General features: G+C 39.0%; 1 protein-coding gene across 15 annotated transcripts in view; it reads right to left on the reverse strand.

Moving 5' to 3' along the window:
• The window catches only part of ENAH (ENAH, actin regulator), a 157,737-nt gene that overhangs the window by 17,621 nt on the left and 120,449 nt on the right, over nt 1-19,667 (reverse strand). For 7 of the 15 annotated variants that reach the window (XM_027564594.1, XM_027564598.1, XM_027564596.1 and 4 more), the window contains 6 exons: nt 6,514-6,818; nt 4,539-4,649; nt 2,287-2,591; nt 1,156-1,301; nt 941-998; nt 106-154 (listed from right to left, as the gene is read on the reverse strand). In XM_027564594.1, coding sequence (XP_027420395.1) covers nt 106-154; nt 941-998; nt 1,156-1,301; nt 2,287-2,591; nt 4,539-4,649; nt 6,514-6,818 — 974 coding nt within the window. Of the gene's footprint in view, nt 1-105; nt 155-940; nt 999-1,155; nt 1,302-2,286; nt 2,592-4,538; nt 5,340-6,513; nt 6,819-19,667 lie in introns of all 15 variants that reach the window. The other 8 variants (XM_027564585.1, XM_027564589.1, XM_027564590.1 and 5 more) reach the window with 2 other exon arrangements.

A 19,667-nucleotide genomic window follows, 5' to 3' on the forward strand; every position in this document is an offset into this window, starting at 1 on the left:
GCAGTCACTTGATCTAAACATGGGGAAAGGGAGAGTTTTTTTAATTGAGAAGTACTAATATTTAGATAAAGTTCATAAAGATGAAAATGTATCCCCTGAACTTACCAGGTGTAGTTGTTGAAGAGGCCTTAGAAGTTACAGGCTCTGAGTCTTCCTAAACATACAGAAATATATATTAATAACATCATATCTTCTAGAAATCTGCTGCATATATTTGGTGCTTTGTACCTTCGGCCATTTCCCACTTTTGCCTTCATCAGTCTCTTCTCTCTTCTACACTAAGTTTAGGCTTTTTTTCCTTTCCTACCAGCCCCACCTCCAAACTCCTCCCTCCCCCACTGCAGTTCCTCGGGGCTCCCTTCCTCGTGTGTTCTCACTGAGAACTGCACACTCAATGAGAACCACACCTGCCAATGTGCTGCTGAATGGAAGAGAGGGCACAGCTAATAACCGCCAGTATCTGGTCAAATTCCTTCATTTTTAAATGCAAGGAAACTGAAACTCTCAGATATTTTAAAAACCTAGGAAAAAGTCCTTCACTCCTTTAATGGCAGGCTTAGGTACACAATTAAATATAAGTAAGAATTCCAGTACTTTTCCCCTAACTACACACATTCAACCCATTTTACTAAGAATGTCATTTAAAATATATAAAAAGTGATGCCATTTTTAATATCTGAAGAGTTAAAAATAAATATTGTTAGTTGAAATTAATTAAATTCAAACTAATCTTTGACATGAGCTATACTTGAATCTCACATTTTCAGGTGCAGCAGACTATTTTGATTTTTATTTATTTTTTGCTCACACCACTCAGCATGTGGGATCTTTGTTCTCAGACCAGGGATCAACTTGTATCCCCTGCAGTGGAAGCATGGCGTCTTAGCCACTGGACTGCCAGGGAAGTCCTCGTGAACTAGACTCTTTTTTATTAACTTACATTTTTGTCCTCTTTTTGTTCTGTTTCTATCGTTGATCCCTTTTCAGCAATTCTTCTCCTAGGAAAAAGGTACGTCAGGTAAAAAATTAAAACAAATCATGTAACAGTTAAAAACTATACCAAAAAGGAAGGCCTGCATCTAGTTAAATTATACTTAGAATAAAAATAACACAATTCTTTCAATCCTGGACACACCCACGTAATTTCTCACTCACCTCCTGGCCAGCAGGGCACTCATTTCTTCCATTAAACCACTACCCCCTAAAGGAAGGGGTCCATTTCCACGACCTGTATCTGTTTTAGATGAGGCCGAATTCACACCAGTGGTGTTCCCTCCGCTTGGGAAAGAGGCATCTTCCATCTTAACGAAAATATAAACACATAATGAGAATATAAACACATATGTGGGGCAATCCTAATATATCAATCTTTTATTAATATATTACATTCAAAACAGAAGGATATATCCTTTTTTTATTGACATTAATAAAAACATCTAGGTATTATTTTTAAAACAATAAAATATTGTCAATAAAAACATCTAGGTATTATTTTTAAACCTTAAGAACCAATGGAGTAATTTTATGTATCAGGGAAGTTTTATCAAAGCTAACATCACCAATAATGGCATAACATGCTATCACATGTCTCCTTGTATAAGGCATTGAAAAGGATGTATTATGTTGGTGGAAAAAATTGCAAAACCTGTCCCCCAAAATGCATAACCTCCATCAAATCTTAGGGAAATACCAGATCTACAAAATACTTATATTATTGTCTTCAAAAATGTCAGTATCATGAAAGAGGAAAATGAGGAATTATTACATTTTAAAGTAAATTAAAGAGATATCACAACAAAATGTAACAGGAGTGACCCTGAAACAGAAAAAATTGCCATAAAAGACATCATTGGACAACAGGTGAAATTTTAAGAGGTTTGTAGATTATGTAGTATTGTATCAATTAAATTTCCTGATTTTGATAATTGTATTGTGGTCATGTGGGTGAATGTTCTTCTTACAAAATACACACTTCAGTATTTAGGGAAATAGGAGCATGGTGTCTCTGATTTATCCTCAATTCAGACAGAGTGTGTGAGTTTATGCAGAAGAAAACATATACAAAGAATAAATATGGTAAAACGCTTAGTGGCCAATCCAAGTTAACGAATTTACAGAAATTCTACACTATTCTTGCAACTTTTCTTAAGTTATTTCAAATTTTTTTAGTCAATGAAGTTAATAACACAGGGTTCATACAATGAGAATACAATAAATTCAATTTTTAGATGCTGAGACAGAATGAGACACACATAAGAAATACAATGAATTAGGAAATCCATTTACCCGTGACACTTTCCTAAGTTTTGCTCCAGCAATTGCAGCTGCAAGTCCAGTTAAAGGGCGATTGTCTTCAGACATGGATCCCGAAAAAAATCCAGACGCAGGGAGGGGAGGAGCAGGAGGTGGAGGAGGAGGAGGGGGTACTTGATTGGGAAGAGGTGGTGGAGGAGGCGGGGGCGGAGGCCCTGAGGATGGGAGTGGAGGAGGTGGAGGGGGTCCTGGTGGGGGAGGGAGTATGGCTGGTGCCTGGGCAGGACCTGGCGGGAGTGGAGGAGGGGGTGGAGGTGCAGGTGGTCCCAAGACAATGCCTGAGAGGAAGAAATGTTAAGACCGTCAATGATAGAGCCATGTTACACTATCTTAGGAGGAAAGGCATGTAGAGTGACATGCTAAATTAAACATTTATCACAAATTTATGAGCTCAATTTACATAACAGTTAAAATCCAAGTCAGTATTAAAAAGATACTACAAAAAAAATTTCTTAAAAAATGCTAAAATTTAAAGCCAAATCTTAAGCTAACTAATTAAACGTAGAGTTTAAGTAACAGAACTTCTAAACAGATCGTCTAATTAGGTTTTTTTTGGTTCATGGGGATTTGGTAAATAAAATAAATGCTTATAAAGGTCGGGATGGAGGTAGCATCACTGGAAAGAGAAATACACGTATAGGTCGGCTGTTAGTGTTATTTGAAATAATAGACCCAAAATAATCTGGATAAACCTTCGGAGTTGAGATAATAAATCCTACACTAATGAAACATGTAGTTTACTTGCTTTCCAAAATGGCTGAATTGAGACCATGAAAGAAGGGCAGGTCCCACGCTCCAGCATCTCAAAAATACTCCATACTTAAATACAGTGTATCAAGAGAGTTGAGAATAACCGAAGTAAAGGAATCTTTACTTTATTAAAATAACCAGGAGACACAGAACTTGTACAGAGTTTTAGCCTAGAAGACAGGGGTGGGAGAATGTCCAGGTCTTGTAAAATCACAAAGCAGTGGACAAGAACAAAATCAGGAGACTGACCCTGTAGGTCCTTCCCCTTCCTTGAAGGCTTAAAGGGCTGTTTTAGGACAAATAAAATGCTATTTGCGTATTGAGTGGTTGAGTTTTTCAAAAGTGCTAACTTTGAACAGTGACACAAGCTGAAACGACAAACTCCTGGCAGAAAAACAGTGATGGGCTGTCAATCTTCCAACAGAACTCTGAGGATACAGGAGGTGGGCTGTCTGACCTTGTCAAACTCTGCCTCTTCTGTCCAGCACTACTTTCACAGTGATACTGAACTGCATCTACTAGAATTGTGATGCAATGTTTAAGCAAAATTCACCAAGTCAACATGAAAAATATATATACGGAGATAACAAGACCCCTAGAACAAAGATCTTTTTTTAAGATGTGCTTAAATCCAGACTACAAAACTGCTTCTTTGTAAGTACAAATTTGTCATATTCCTTCCTGAATTTCTCACTAAATCCTATTTTAAAAAGGGAGTGGTTGCTAGGAATCTTTTTATTTACTTACAGAACCAGGTCCTTCTCTACTTAGGAATAATCCACACCTAGAAGATCATAACCCCCTTCCCTGTCACCGAGACAGCAAAGTTCGAGCATGGGGAATAGGGGGATGACTGCAGAGGATGCTACCATCTCCCAGCTATCCCTATAGGCTGCTACGTCTTACAATCTGGACCATGGAATCCTTTGGGGCATACATCACGACTGCCCTCTCCCCACTCTGTGCAAAGTTGGGATGCTCCCCATGGTTTAGGGTGGCAGCCACCCCTGGAAGTTTGATACGAGAAGCCCAATGCATACAGGAGGGGCCAAAAAGAAACAGGGTCCAAGATAAGAACTGTCCCAGAGGAGACTCCTGGATGACATACATCTAATGACTACAGTTGGGCACTAAACATAATTTCTCTATTTCCCAGAAATTAAAGGAAGACACGTTTGATTATATATTTATTGTGTGGATTAATATGTCTAGTAATGTTTTCCCAGTGATTATTCAGAGAAATGTACAGAGACCCTGAAACACGGAAAAACACCTCCAACACTGCAGAAGAACCCAAATCTAGCTCAATAGGGAAATTCCTCCTACTGATCCTCCAAATGCAATCAATCCAACAGAAAGAAACCCACCTTCAACTTTTTCAAAACCATCCTCCCCATTCTTCTAGGGAAGTGAAGCTGTCTGGGGTGGAACATTTTCAAGGGCTTAGCGGTTAGTCGCGATAAGGGAAGCCTTACCCTGCTGGGCTGGAGTCTCGGCCGGCTGAGAGGCTGCCTGCAAGCCTGGCTCAGGAGCAGAGGAGTCTCCCAGCACAGAGTTTAGAGGAGTCTCCACAGAGGCAGGGGCAGCTGCAGAGGGAGAAGGGAGAACACTAGGCTTGGATGAGGGAGTTGAGGCAAGAGGGGTGCTCGGAGGTGGAGGAGGAGAAGCTTGCGATCCACAGTGTGAGAGTGGTGCGAGGGAAGGCAGTGGCGGCGGCGGCGGCGGTGCTGCTGGCCCTGAGGTAGGCGGCGGAGACACGGGGTGCGGGACAGAGTCAAGCAGCCCGCTGGGCGCTGTTGGTGAGGGGGGCATCGGGGGCACAGGAGAAGAAACACAGACGGGGAGGACAGGCCTTGGACCCGTGGCTTTGCCTGGGGGGCTGCTAATCATTACTGGGGGAGACGGAGGGAGGGGTGAAAAATTGGGAGTAGGCCAGGCACAGGGCTTCGTAGCTGGAGGCTGAGGAGAGGGTGTGTTCACAGGAGAAGAAGGTCGAGAGTTTTTGTTCAGAGGACGAGGAACTGTAGCATAGTGGGGAAGAACGGGGTGGAAGGCAGAACCTAGAGATGTCGCAAAACGTGTCGCGGGGTGTCGAAGTGGTGGTGTAGGGGGTGTGGAAGTAGGTGGCAAAGCGGTCACTACAGCGTATTCAGGAGTGGCCTCTGACACTGGAGCTGAGATGACTTTAGCGTATGATGGAGGAGGTGCTGAAGGAGGCTGGCAACTGGCATACTCAGGAAGTGGAGCACTATACAGGGAGCTGTCGGAGGATGGAGCTGGACAGAGGTAGAAAGCAGCAGCGAAAGACAGGATAAAAAAGGAGAGAGAAAAAGGGAGCTAGTAAAGCCACAAAACCAGCATTCAGACAAAATGTACAAATGTAGACTACAGTTAGTTCCAGAGAATTAAAGCACATGTGCAAATACCTGACTTCACTCAAGAACGTTTTAACTTATAAATAAATTTTGAGATCCAAAAGACGGTATGTTTTCTTTAAATCAAGTAACAGATCAGTAAATTAAACTGATTAGCTTATTCTTGCAGCAAAAAAATACAGTCGTCTTAACCTTCATTATTTTATCCACTAAAAGGACATTAACATTACATGAATAAGATCACAAAGAAGGATAAGTTGCTTTTTAAAAATAATAGAGAAACTAGCAAAAAAGTTCATCATTAAGGGCTAGAAGCCCCCAAATTCAATGATCATTTGTGGAAAAGTTATGTTGACTATAATCCCAGAAAATAACTAGGCAATCAAAACAAATGAATTAACTCAACAAACCAATCAATATTTAATCAACCCACATTGAGACTTTAGATATAGATCATATGGAATAGAAAAATTGTTAAATCCTATAATAAATGTTAATTTTAATGAATGTCAAAATACCTCAAATTTTTAGTCATATCTTTACCCTTATGTCCTTCAATAAAATTCCATATTTAGTAATTTTCACTAATTTTTCACAATATTAAAATACGTTTACATTACTAGTCAGCTTTAGAGATGGTATTTTTTAACTTGCTGTTTTTAATTCCTCCTTCAAAAACTTGAGAACACAATCCAGCAAATTTCTGGAAAGCTACAGTACTCAAGAAAATTGAAGCAACCTCAAAAGGGAATATATTCCAAATTCATCTAACACAAAAAATTTCCCATGAAAATAATTTACACTTTATAGCCAATTTATAGGCAGTTAGAAGAATTAGAATGCCAGGATAAAATTTTCCAAGAGCTTTAAGTCTCCAAGCAATAAAAGCAACACAGAAAGAAATTTAAAAAAAAAGATAAAAGTAGCAATCACCACATATTTTTTCTAATTTCAAATCGTACTGCTTAATCCCAAGAATCTCAAATGCTAAATATTCTTCCTAATTTATTATGACTCCACCAAACACCACCAAGCTCAGACATCAGGAACACAGAACAGTCTGTAAACTTCTTACCGGCATTTGATATTCTCCGCTCTCGCTCCCACTCCAGCTGCTCCCTCTCTAGTTGCTCCTGCCGCTCTCGTTCCTGCCTTTCCCGGTCCAGTCTCTCCAGCCTCTCCCGCTCTTGTCTCTCCCGCTCCAGGCGATCCTGACGTTCCCGTTCTTGTCTCTCTCTCTCCAGCTGCTCCTGTTCCAGCCGCTCCCTCTCCAGCCTTTCCCTTTCTAACCTCTCCCTCTCCATTCTCTCCCTTTCCATTCTTTCTCTCTCCAGCCTTTCCCGCTCCAGCTCCTTTTGTCGTTGCTGCTCTTGCAGTTGCCTGAAATTAAGCAAGTAAACAGTAGGCAATTATGGCTACTCACAATGAAAAACCCATTCTTTTCACAATGAACCTACAAGAACCTTATTTCTGATTTAAATACAAAGCAGTGTAGACCATGCAATCAACATCTCTCTTTCCACGTGAAGAAGGACTATGTTCAGTAGAGACAGCTTATGTTACATACAAATGAAAAAAATTTCTCTTATTAGGATCATTTTCGCTGCTTCAGCACATTAAACTAATATCACATTTTATCTTGCACTTTTCCTGAATAAAGTAGTCCAAAGAAACAAATAACTGAACATACCACTTTAATGACCAAGACATCCAGAGGTCAGTATAATTAACATTTTGACATTCACGCTCCCAGACTTTTCCTCATGTAAAAATACATAAGGAATATGAGGAATATAAACCAAAAACCAAATAAAACAGAGTATTTCTCTACCACTCTGAAATCTGTTTTCCTCTCTCCCACTTGATATATTGTAAAAGGTATTTGACGCACTAAGTAAAGTTTTGCGCCTTATACTTTTCATGCCTGTGTAGTGTTCCACTGTTCAGTTGTTCAGTTTGAGCAGTCTCCTATGGTACAATATATTAGCCTAATACTATTACTAATATGGCAATAAACATTTATCCTCACGTATCTTTGAACTGTTTTCTAACTGCTTCTTAAGCATCACCATCCACACAGATTTGCTAGATGAAAATATATAAATATCGAGAATTTTGATATACAGCTCCAAACTGTCTTCAGCAATAGCGGTGCCAATTAACATTCGCTAGCAGTCCAACAGCATATGAGAACATCCACTTTTCTCTCCTTTCACTATCATTGTTTTTAATCTCTGCTAATCATGTAACAATTTTCACTTAATTACTTCTGATGTTAAATATTTTACAATTTGTTTACTGATTTTTGTATTAGTATTGACTGCATATGTTATTTGATCAGCTTTCTCTTGGGAGAGTTAATACTCCATATTTCTCTGAAAGATTCTTTTCTATATTAAAGGTCACAATGCTTTGTCACACATTGGTCATAGGTATTAACTTTTATTATGGCTTTATGTCTTTGATTTTAAAAGTGTTATTTTGTAATATGGCTTTTAATTTTATATAGAAAATCGAGTAATATTATTCCTTTATGTAACCTGCTTTCGATACCCTTCTGAGGCAGCCTCGTCCCACAAAAAGATTATATAGTTGCTAACACTTTCTTTTCATACTTTTATTTTTTTACAATAAAAGCCTTTAGTTCATATGAAATTCGTCTTGGGCTTAACATGTGAAGAAGTGACCTATATCACAGCACCTATTATTGGATAGTTTATAGCCCTGATTTAAGATGTCACCTTTACATGTGCTGACTATTACTGAACTTCCAGAATGTTCTGGAGCATGGATCTGCTTGTCTGGCAAGGCACGAATATCTTGATGCTTTGATACCCAAAGTATACTTTAGTATTTACTAGGATGCAGCCATTCTTATTACTCTTCTTTTTGAGTTTTTCTAGATGATTCTCAGATATTTAACTCTTTCTAGGTAAATTTTAGAATCACTTTGTTTAATTTACCCTTTCTGCCAACGCCTATGCTTTCAATCCTATCAATGTTTCATTAAATTAGAAAAAGTCATATTTTTATCTCCTTATCTAAGGAAGTATAGACTGTCTCAGTATTTATATTCAATTCGACTAAAAATCTCAACTCTAGGACCTCAAATGATGACTATAAAAATATCTGCAATTATACTAAAACCTGCAGAAGCCTCCTGCGTGTGGCTCTAAAATACTTTGCTTTTTACCTTCCATACATAATATAACAGAGCAAGAAGATGTCTCCAAGTATCCAGCTCAACTTAAACAATTAAACTGTTATAAAAATTAACGTGCCCTAAGATTTAAAATAAAAGGTTATATTCATCTTACACATAAAATATTTTAAAACACTGGCAGGATGATGAAATGAGATAGTATCGTGAAAGCTCTTTAATAAGTACCTGGAGCATAAGAACACTCAGTAAATGTGAGCTATAGTAATAATTATTTGGAAATTTCAAATTGAGACTTTCCCTGGACTGACTGATAAGCTGACTGGGTTCTGACTAGAGGGAGTGCTACATGACAGAAATGTGTATGCTGTCTTTTGTTCCTCCCAGTAGTATCAATAAACCAATAAAATCTTTCCATAAATCTCTTTCATGCTTCTTTAATTGATTATTAAACAAAAAGAAAAGTCCAAGCCCTCTCCTATTAGCACAAAAACACAGAGCTTCTTTCTGGACAGATCATCATACTCAGTAAATGCAAGAGAAAAACCGAAGACATCTATGGTAGTCCTGCTTATGAGAAATAGCTGCTTAAAAATACTGACAATAAAATCTGATTTTTAGGGTACATTACTGACTTCATTATACTATTTGATAAAATACTAGCTGCCAAAGTTTCTGAGGGATAATGATATCACTGTAGGGATGAGGGCAAGAAATAAGGTGTATTCAGAAGAATGTTTTTAATAATAAGACAAAATTATTATTTTTGAATAACCGGCATCTAACGAATAAACACAGGTAGGGCTTATATTGCATTTGAAATTCATAACACTCATCAAAAAATAAGAGCATATTAAATACAATACTCTAAACAACCTACTGGGTCGAGAAGACAAAAGATATACCCATATTATTCTAATTAGAATATATTTGAAAACAGAAGCTAGGGGAAAGTATTTAACTTTTAATGTAGCTGTACTAAGATCTATGATTAAAATATTCAATTTATTAGGCTCTGTTACGATCCTGTGCTACCTCTTACATTTTATTCTATCAAAATAATACAAGCACGTAGTTTTTAAAGTCTGTAAGAAAAAAACAGCAGTTCACTGCTCCAACCCTCCCATCTCAGTTTCCAACATATCAGAGATAATTACTGTCAACTCTTTTGGCTGTTTCTTTAGATATGTCAGTTCATTATTTTAATTTTATAAAATATGTCAACTGACATAAGATATCTCTTAACTTCCTCACCACACACAGGCTTTTCTCAATATAGTCATGGGAAAATACTGATTTTTGGTTATATCAATATTCATTCAGAGTTTACATTATTAATATGATAATGTAAACGCTGTTAACAGCTTAACCACATAGTACTCTAAGACTACATTTCATTTCTCATCCAAGTTCTTGTTTTTTTTTTAACCCCCCAGTTAATGGCTGCTTCTCTAGACCACTTTTAACACAAAAAATAAGCTTAAAGCACAGGCAGAAGGCCAGGTATGACTAAAGTGAATCTGAAAGAATTATTAAATAATGGCATTACCAACCAATGTATCCTGACTTAAAATAACAGTTGCACATGTCATAATACCTGGGTTTTCAGGCTATGAAAGAAAAGGAATATACTGATATAAGAAAAGAGCACAAGGCCAGAAAGATCATCCAAGTTCACTGACAGAAGACTAAGTAGGCGGTTCCTACAGCAGCAGGAGATTCTGTTATTTATATTTTTGATTTGAAAGGAAGAAAGATGCAAGAAACAAAAAGTGTTTGAAGTCTCTAATTTTTAGCCCGCTCACTGAAAGGAAACACATCTAAACATATTTTCCCAAGTTGTGTGTCAAAATCTCAGGCTTACAAATCCATAGTGGAATGAATAATTCCCACCTAAATTGGATGGTATAAATAAATCTACTGACTTTCATGTTTTGACTTCTAAAGCAAGACATTTGTATATCTTTTTAGGGGGACAGTTTCCAAATTTATAAACTCCGCTTTTCTTAGAAATATCACTGCCAACTCACACACTGGCAATACACATGATTCTTCCCAGAGCTCTGACTACAAATGACTGTTTCCAACTGAAAATTTTTTCAAAGTACACAGGCCCTAATTCTGAACGATGGAAACATTCTGGAGACTAATTTTTCTTTTGGATATGCATTTTACAGCAATTTAAAAGTTTCTGAGAAAATATATTTTTTCATAAAAAAACAAAACAAACAAACAAAAAAAAAAACAGTGCAAATGACTAACAGTATAGTCATAAAGAGCATTTAAAAATATCGGGAAAAATTCTTCCCACCACCAAAATATCTATTTCTTCCCGAGAAGAGTTACCCCCAAATGTAAAGAGAACTGTTGCCTGTAAAGCACCAGGCAACAATAAGATCAATAGCTTTTTTATATACTTGAATACATATTTAGTTTATGTTAACTCAAAGATTTAATTTTCTTATAGCAAGCACAATCTATATAAAAATTTGAAAACACATTTCATTCAGCCTTATGTATAACAAAAAAATAGCACTAGGTAAATGAAAAGTAATTTAAATTTCAACATAATAAAGGAGGAGAGTGGATCAGGAAAAATACTCCAGGTTGCTAACATTCAGTAACACTAATGCTACCAACATTTGACAGAAAATAAAACCACATAAATAAAATGTGGGCATTTCAAATCTCTATTAGTAAACAAACAAACAATGGATAAAACTAAACAAGATAATAAAGTTTTTAAAATTACAAAACTCCTGAGACAGGAGACAATACTCACAAGAGAAGGCGGTCAACTCTTGGTCCATCCTGCCTCTGAAGGCTAACCTGAGGACAGTACACTCTCATCGCTGCAACTCCTACTTCTGTGCGGGGGTTATTACTCCCCTCTTATAACTTTCAGGTAGTAGTGGTGATTTGCAAACTATTTATAGATACTAACTAAATTAAGTTCTATGCTGAGACTGACACAGGACTGACTCATGTTTCTTAGAATATGTTTTTTCATCAGTCAACCAAGGAAGCCAAATTAACAGTATGAGTAGGAATCAGAAATTGGTATTAACCAATGACACACAATATATGAATAGAAAACCATACTATCATCATCTCACTACAGCAAAAGTATTGGACTAATAAGATTTAACATCTAAGATAATTATTGATTTTATCAACTCAATTTTACCCTCATGAAAAATTTTAAAATTACTTGTAAAATAGTTTAAAAGGTCAAAGTGTTACAAAGTTTATAATAAAACACTAATCCAACACTCATGGAAAACTAACCAAATTGATGACATGGATCACAGCCTTGTCTAACTCAATGAAACTATGAGCCATGCTCCTTAGGGCCACCTAAGACAGACAGATCATGGTGGAGAGTTCTGACAAAACGTGGTCCACTGGAGAAGGGAATGGCAAACCACTTCAGTATTCCTGCCTTGAGAACCCCATGAACAGGATGAAAAGGCAAAAAGATAGGACACTGAAAGATGAACTCCTCAGGGTAGTAGATGTCCAATATGCTACTAGAGAAGAGTGGAGAAATAACTCCAGAAAGAATGAAGAGATGGAGCCAAAGCGAAAACAACTCCTGGTTGTGGATGTGACTGGTGATGGAAGTAAAGTCTGACACTGTAAAGAACAATACTGTGTATCAGAGTAATCCAAGTCTATGCCCCAACCACTGATGCCAAATAAGCTCAAGTTGAATGGTTCTATGATGACCTACAAGACCTTCTAGAACTAACACCCCAAAACAGATGTCCTTTTCATCATAAGCGACTAGAATACAAAAGTAGGAAGTCATGAGATACCTGGAGTAACAGGCAAATTCGGCCTTGGAGTACAAAATGAAACATGGCAAAGGCTGACAGCATTTTGCCAAGAGAATGCACTGGTCATAGCAAACACCTTCTTCCAACAACACAAGAGAAGACTCTATACATGGACATCACCACATGGTCAATACTGAAACCAGAAGCTGACTGTGGCTCAGATAATAAGCTCTTTATTGCCAAAATCAGATTTAAATTGAAGAAAGTAGGGAAAACCACTAGACCATTCAGGTATGGTTTAAATCAAATCCCTTATGATTATACAGTGGAAGAGACACATATTCAAGGGACTAGATTTAACAGAGTGCCTGAGGAACTAAGGACAGAGGTATAAGACACTGTATAGAAGGCAGGGATCAAGACCATCCCCAACATCCCCAAGAAAAAGAAATGCAAAAAAGGCAATATGGGTGTCTGAGGCGGCCTTACAAATGGCTGGGAAAAGAGAAGCAAAAAGCAAAGGAGAAAAGGAAAGATATAAGCATCTGAATGCAGAGTTCCAAAGAATAGCGAGGAGAAATAAGAAAGCCTTCCTCAGTGATCAATGCAAAGAAATAGAAGAAAACAAGAGAATGGGAAAAACTAGAGATCTCTTCAAGAAAATTAGAGATACCAAGGGAACATTTCATGCAAAGATGGTCACAATAAAGGACAGAAATGGTATGGACCTAACAGAAGCAGAAGATAAGAAGAGGTGGCAAGAATACACAGAAGAACTATACAAAAAATATCTTCATGATCCAGATAACCATGATGGTATGATCACTCACCTAGAGCTAGACATCCTGGAATGAGAAGTCAAGTGAGCCTTAGGAAGCATCACTACAAACAAAGCTAGCGGAAGTGATGGAATTCCTGTTGAGCTATTTCAAATCCTAAAAGATGATGCTGTGAAAGTGCTGCACTCAATATGCCAGTAAATCTGGAAAACTCAGCAGTGGACACAGGACTGGAAAAGGTCAGTTTTCATTCCAATCCCAAAGAGAGGCAATGCCAAAGAATGCTCAAACTACTGCACAACTGCACTCATCTCACACACTAGCAAAGTAATGCTCAAAATTCTCCAAGCCAGGCTTCAACAGTACGTGAAGATGAACTTCCAGATGTTCAAGATGGATTTAGAAAAGGCAGAGGAACCAGGAATCAAATTGCCAACATCCGTTGGATCACAGAAAAAGGAAGCAAGTTCTAGAAAAACATCTACTTCTGCTTTCTTGACTACGCCAAACCCTTTGACTGTAAGGATCACAACCAACTGTGGAAAATTCTTTAAGAGATGGGAATACCAGACCATCTGACCTGCCTCCTGAGAAATCTGTATGCAGGTCAAGAAGCAATGGTTAGAACCAGACATGGAACAACGGACTGGTTCCAAATTGGGAAAGGAGTACGTTAAGGCTGTATTTTGTCACCCTGCTTATTCAACTTCTATGCAGACTACATCATGCAAAATGTCAGACTGGATGAAGCACAAGCTGGAATCAAGATTCTCAAGAGAAATATCAATAAACTCAGATATGCAGATGACACCACCCTATGGCAGAAAGCAAAGAGGAATTAAAGAACTTCTTGATGAAAGTGAAAGAGGAGAGTGAAAAAGCTGGCTTAAAGCTCAACATTCAAAAAAGGAAGATAGTGGCATCCAGTCCCATCACTTCATGGCAAATAGATGGGGAAACAGTGGAAATATGACACTTTATTTTTTGGGGCTCCAAAAGCACTGCAGATGGTGACTGCAGCCATGGAATTAAAAGATGCTTGCTCCTTGGAAGAAAAGCTATGGCCAAACTAGACAGCATATTAAAAAGGAGAAACATTACTTTGTCAACAAAGGTCCATCTACTCAAAGCTATAGTTTTTCCAGTAGTCATGTATGGATGTGAGAGTTGGACCATAAAGAAATCTGAGCACCAAAGAATTGATGCTTTTGAACTGTGGTGTTGGAGAAGACTCTTGACAGTCCCTTGGATAGCAGAGATCCAACCAGTCCATCCTAAAGGAAATCAGTCCTGAATATTCACTGGAAAGACTGATGCTGAAGCTGACACTCTAATACTTTGGCCACCTGATGCAAAGAGCTGATTCACTGGATAAGACCCTGATGCTGGGAAATACTGAAGGCAAGAGGAGAAGGGGATGACAGAGGATGAGATGGTTGGATGGCATCACTGACTTGATAGACCCAAGTCTGAGCAAGCTCTGGGAGTTGGTGATGGACAGGGAAGCCTGGCGTGCTGCAGTCCATGGGGTTGCAAAGAGTCAGACACGACTGAGTGGCTGAACTGAATCCAACACACTAATCCTCTTCTCAACTCTTCATTACTTCTGATTCCTCTCCCCAGAAACAACTACATTCAACACTTGATATTTATGTTTCTAATTTATTTGTTTAGAACTAATACTTCTTAGTCTTTCAGATTTAGAAGTTATCTACTGACTTAGACTACATAAATGATTTAATTCCCAGACCCTCTAACCCTCCTAAAAATCTTACCTTACTTATTCTCCATAAAGTCATGACTTTGGATACATCAGCAGCCACTTAACTTACTCTTGCTGACCATATTTACCTTCCAGAACAATTCCTTTCTTAACAGTGGTGTTAAAAATGGCTATTTTCAGAATTTGATTCTTTTTTCCATACCTAACCCAAACTCTCCATCAGAACTCTAGACCCTCTCAATGGGGTCAAATATTATCGGGTGATCTATTTTTGTTTGTTTGCTTATTCTTTTTCTTTCCCCCAGAAAATTTTGGCCCATCCTACAAAGCTACAGGGGTAGAGATGAACTAATGCCACAGAGACCTTGTGGCCCACAAAGTCTAGGACCTTTATTGTCAGGCCCTTTTCAGAAGAAGTCAGCACCCCTGACCATGATCAGGTCACTGAATTCCAGGAAAGTTCCTTATATTATTTGTTTGCAGGTTCCATTTCCTCACATTTTTGATCTTGTTCTCCTAAAATTCCTATTATTTAGATGGAGTGCCACCTAATCTGATCTTAATTTTTTTCCCCTCATATACTATCTCTTTTACTGCTATTTTCAGGACAATTGCCTCATTCTTATTTTTCAAGCCTCCTATTATTAAAATTAATGCTGTTTCAAAAAAATTTTCTAAGTACATTTCTTTACACTCATTCTTTTTAAAATATATATGTGTGTGATGTTCAAGCTGTTTTAGAAAAGGCAGAGGAACCAGAGATCAAATTGCCAACATCCGCCGGATCGTAGAAAAAGCAAGCGAGTTCCAGAAAAACATCTATTTCTGCTTTATTGACTATGCCAAAGCCTTTGACTGTGTGGATCACAATAAACTGTGGAAAATTCTTCAAGAGATGGGAATACCAGACCACCTGATCTGCCTCTTGAGAAATTTGTATGCAGGTCAGGAAGCAACAGTTAGAACTGGACATGGAACAACAGACTGGTTCCAAAAAGGAAAAGGAGTTCGTCAAGGCTGTATATTGTCACCCTGTTTATTTAACTTATATGCAGAGTACATCATGAGAAACGCTGGATTGGAAGAAACACAAGCTGGAATCAAGACTGCCGGGAGAAATATCAATAACCTCAGATATGCAGATGACACCACCCTTATGGCAGAGAGTGAAGAGGAACTCAAAAGCCTCTTGATGAAAGTGAAAGAGGAGAGTGAAAAAGTTGACTTAAAGCTCAACATTCAGAAAACGAAGATCATGGCATCCGGTGCCACCACTTCATGGGAAATAGATGGGGAAACAGTGGAAACAGTGTCAGACTTTATTTTTCTGGGCTCCAAAATCACTGCAGATGGTGACTGCAGCCATGAAATTAAAAGACACTTACTCCTTGGAAGAAAAGTTATGACCAACCTAGATAGCATATTCAAAAGCAGAGACATTACTTTGCCAACAAAGGTTCGTCTAGTCAAGGCTATGGTTTTCCCTGTGGTCATGTACGGATGTGAGAGTTGGACTGTGAAGAAGGCTGAGCGCCGAAGAATTGATGCTTTTGAACTGTGGTGTTGGAGAAGACTCTTGAGAGTCCCTTGGACTGCAAGGAGATCCAACCAGTCCATTCTGAAGGAGATCAGCCCTGGGATTTCTTTGGAAGGAATGATGCTAAAGCTGAAACTCCAGTACTTTGGCCACCGCATGCGAAGAGTTGACTCATTGGAAAAGACTCTGATGCTGGGAGGGATTGGGGGCAGGAGGAGAAGGGGATGACAGAGGATGAGATGGCTGGATGGCATCACTGACTCGATGGACGTGAGTCTGGGTGAACTCCGGGAGTTGGTGATGGACAGGGAGGCCTGGCGTGCTGCGATTCATGGGGTCGCAAGGAGTCGGACACGACTGAGCGACTGATCTGATCGGATCTGATCTATATTACATATAGATACAAATATCTCTCTATATATTTGTATATAGATACACGCACATATTTTTTTCCTGTATCAGGTCTTGGTTTCAGCATATGGGATCTTTAAGCTCTGCCATGCAGGATCCAGTTCCCTGACCAGGGATCGAACCCACTTCCCATTCCTGCCATATTAGGAAAGCAATATCTCTGGAATATCAGGGAAGTCTAAAATAGCTACAAATGTTTGCTTTATGAATAAAATATATTCTTAGTTCTCTGAAGTTATTACAGTATATTTTTAGGTTTTCTTCTGTTCCCTGTTATTACATCTATTTCCTCCAATATCAATTTTTTTGTTTGTTTTGATCTGTCTTCATGTTGTAGAAGTTATCCTTAAAGACATGATGATCCCTGGCTGTCCACTCACATTTATAAGCAGTACTAAAGCTGATTCAGAAGGCCTTAAAAAAATGAGCTTCACTGGGAAGGACCCTGGATGTCAACATCTTTGATTTTTCTCTTGGCTGAGCAAGTTTCTGGAGGAGGACTCTTCATCCTCACCTGAGTTCTACGGTCTGGCTGCCAATGACGGCAACTTAGCAAGGGAAAGAGACCAAGTTGGCGGCTTTCACTCATCCCCTCCCCGGTACGGCCTCTCGCCCACATCTTCTCTTCTCTGTCCTGCGTCAGTTTAGCTTTTGCTGGCCTACTAAGTTAGTGACCACCTATACTGGTTTCTTTGGTTACATAATAAAGAACCACACACTAGGTGGCTTAAAACAACAGAAATTCACTGCCTCAGTATGAGGTTAAAGTCTGAGATCAAGGTGTCAGCAGGGCTGGTTCCTTCTAAGGGCCTCAGGGGAAGAGTCTTGTCCATGCTTCCTCTTCCTTCTCAGAAGGCCGTTAATTCTTGGCATTCCTTGCCTTGCAGAAGGATCACTATAGTCTCTGCCTCCGTCTTTACATGGTGCTCTCTGTGTCTTCACATGATTATCTTGCTTCTGTAACTTTCTCATCTTCTTATAAGGACACCAGTCACATTTGACAAAGGGGGTCCATCTCACTCAAGTATGACCTCATCATAACTAACAACTCTATTTCCAAAAAGTTACATTTTGAGGTGGTGGATTTCCTGGGAGACACTATTCAATTTGTAACACCACTCATCAACAAAACTGCAGAAACCAGAAAGCAGATGGCCATTCCTAGTCTTCACATTGTACAACTGATGTCCCTAAAGTTGCAAATGAAGTTCCTCAATGTCCAATGGACTGTCCCAAACAAAAGCAGATTCTTCAGAAATCAGATTCAGATTCCTACTTCACTTCCTCTTCAAGGCACAGCTCAGAGAACATCTCGTCAGGAATGCCTCCCGCCGGCTCTCAGAGCACAGACAGAAGAGCCCAGGCAGCATGAAAAGAGTGCGTATTATCTTATTTAATGGTCCCAACAACCTTATGAACTCCTATTTTCTGCCTGTTATGTCCCAACACCTACATATAAATGAATTCAGTACCACTAGCTTTTTGGCTTTTTATTAAAAACTTTATTCAGGATCCTACTCTCAAATAGCCAACGATGTTTACTGTAGAGGTTAAGACTCATATGTAAAATAAACAACAAACAATAAAATATAAAAAGCGTGTGGTTAAATTGTAGGAGTTCAGAAAAGAACATCATTAAAATACCCGGAGAACAGTCTACAGAAAAATGATAAGACAAAAAAAACAAGAAGGGCAGGACAGAAGAGGTAAAATGCTACTCAGGGAAGCGCAGAGGGAAGAACAGAGTATGGTGTAGAAACAGTCATACAGAGGAAAGAGACACATGGAGGGGCTCTCCAGGCCAGAGAACTGAACTGGGTGTAAGGAGAGCTGGCCCCCAGGAATGCAGGCGGCGAGTGACAGGAGTGTCTGGACTCTTACTCAAGTTGGTAGATTTGACCAGTCAGACTATCTTTCCCCATTCCAGAATGCTAATGGAATTTAAAGTGTGCATAAACAAACCCATTACAAAGTAGGAAATTACAGAGTGGTCTTTCGTAGACCAAATTTATCATCAAATTTTCGGAAGACAGAAAGGGTAGGGAGGAGTTACATGTCTAGAATTCTTTCCCAGTTTCTACAGACTAGTTCATCCAACTACCTATTTTCAAAATTCATCTGATCTCTCCCAAAAAAATCTACTCAGTCTCGCCCGTTTCAGTTCATAGTAATCTCATCCTTCCCACTAGTTCACGTTAAAAGCCACAACAACTCTTCTCTCACACTCGCGTACAGTCAGTCCACCAGAAAGTGTGAGGACCCTTCTCACTGCTCCCACTACCTGGGGAAGCCACCATTATCTCCCACCTAGTTAAGGTCTCAACAGAGCAGCCAGACTAAGAGGTGAAATCGCTCAGTCATGTCCAACTCTCTGCGACCCATGGACTGTAGCCCACCAGACTCCTCGGTCCACGGGATTTTCCAGGCAAGAATACTGGAGTGGGTTGCCATTTCCTTCTCCAAGGGATCTTCCTGACTCAGGGATAGAACACTGGTCCCCCGCATCACAGGCAGACTCTTTACCATCTGAGCCACCAGGGAATCCCATAATTAACAGAATTAGAGCAGCCAGACTAATTCTGTTAAAATTTTAAGCCAGATCATTCCCATCAAAATCATCCAATGGGTACTTCATTTCTCTCAGAATAAAAGATAAATTCTTTATAATTGCCTGCAAGGTCCTGCATGATACGACTCTCCTTTTTTTCATCTGTTCTCTCGGCTAAAGCCTCAACATCTCCTTGTTCCTCCCTACACACGTGAGCACAGTCCTGCCTTAAGGCTTTGCAGAACCATTCTCTCTGTTGCAATGCGCTTACCCAGACATCTACTCTGCTAAC

The sequence above is a fragment of the Bos indicus x Bos taurus genome, chromosome 16 (genome assembly GCF_003369695.1).
Source record: "Bos indicus x Bos taurus breed Angus x Brahman F1 hybrid chromosome 16, Bos_hybrid_MaternalHap_v2.0, whole genome shotgun sequence".
NCBI classification, from domain to species: domain Eukaryota; kingdom Metazoa; phylum Chordata; class Mammalia; order Artiodactyla; family Bovidae; genus Bos; species Bos indicus x Bos taurus.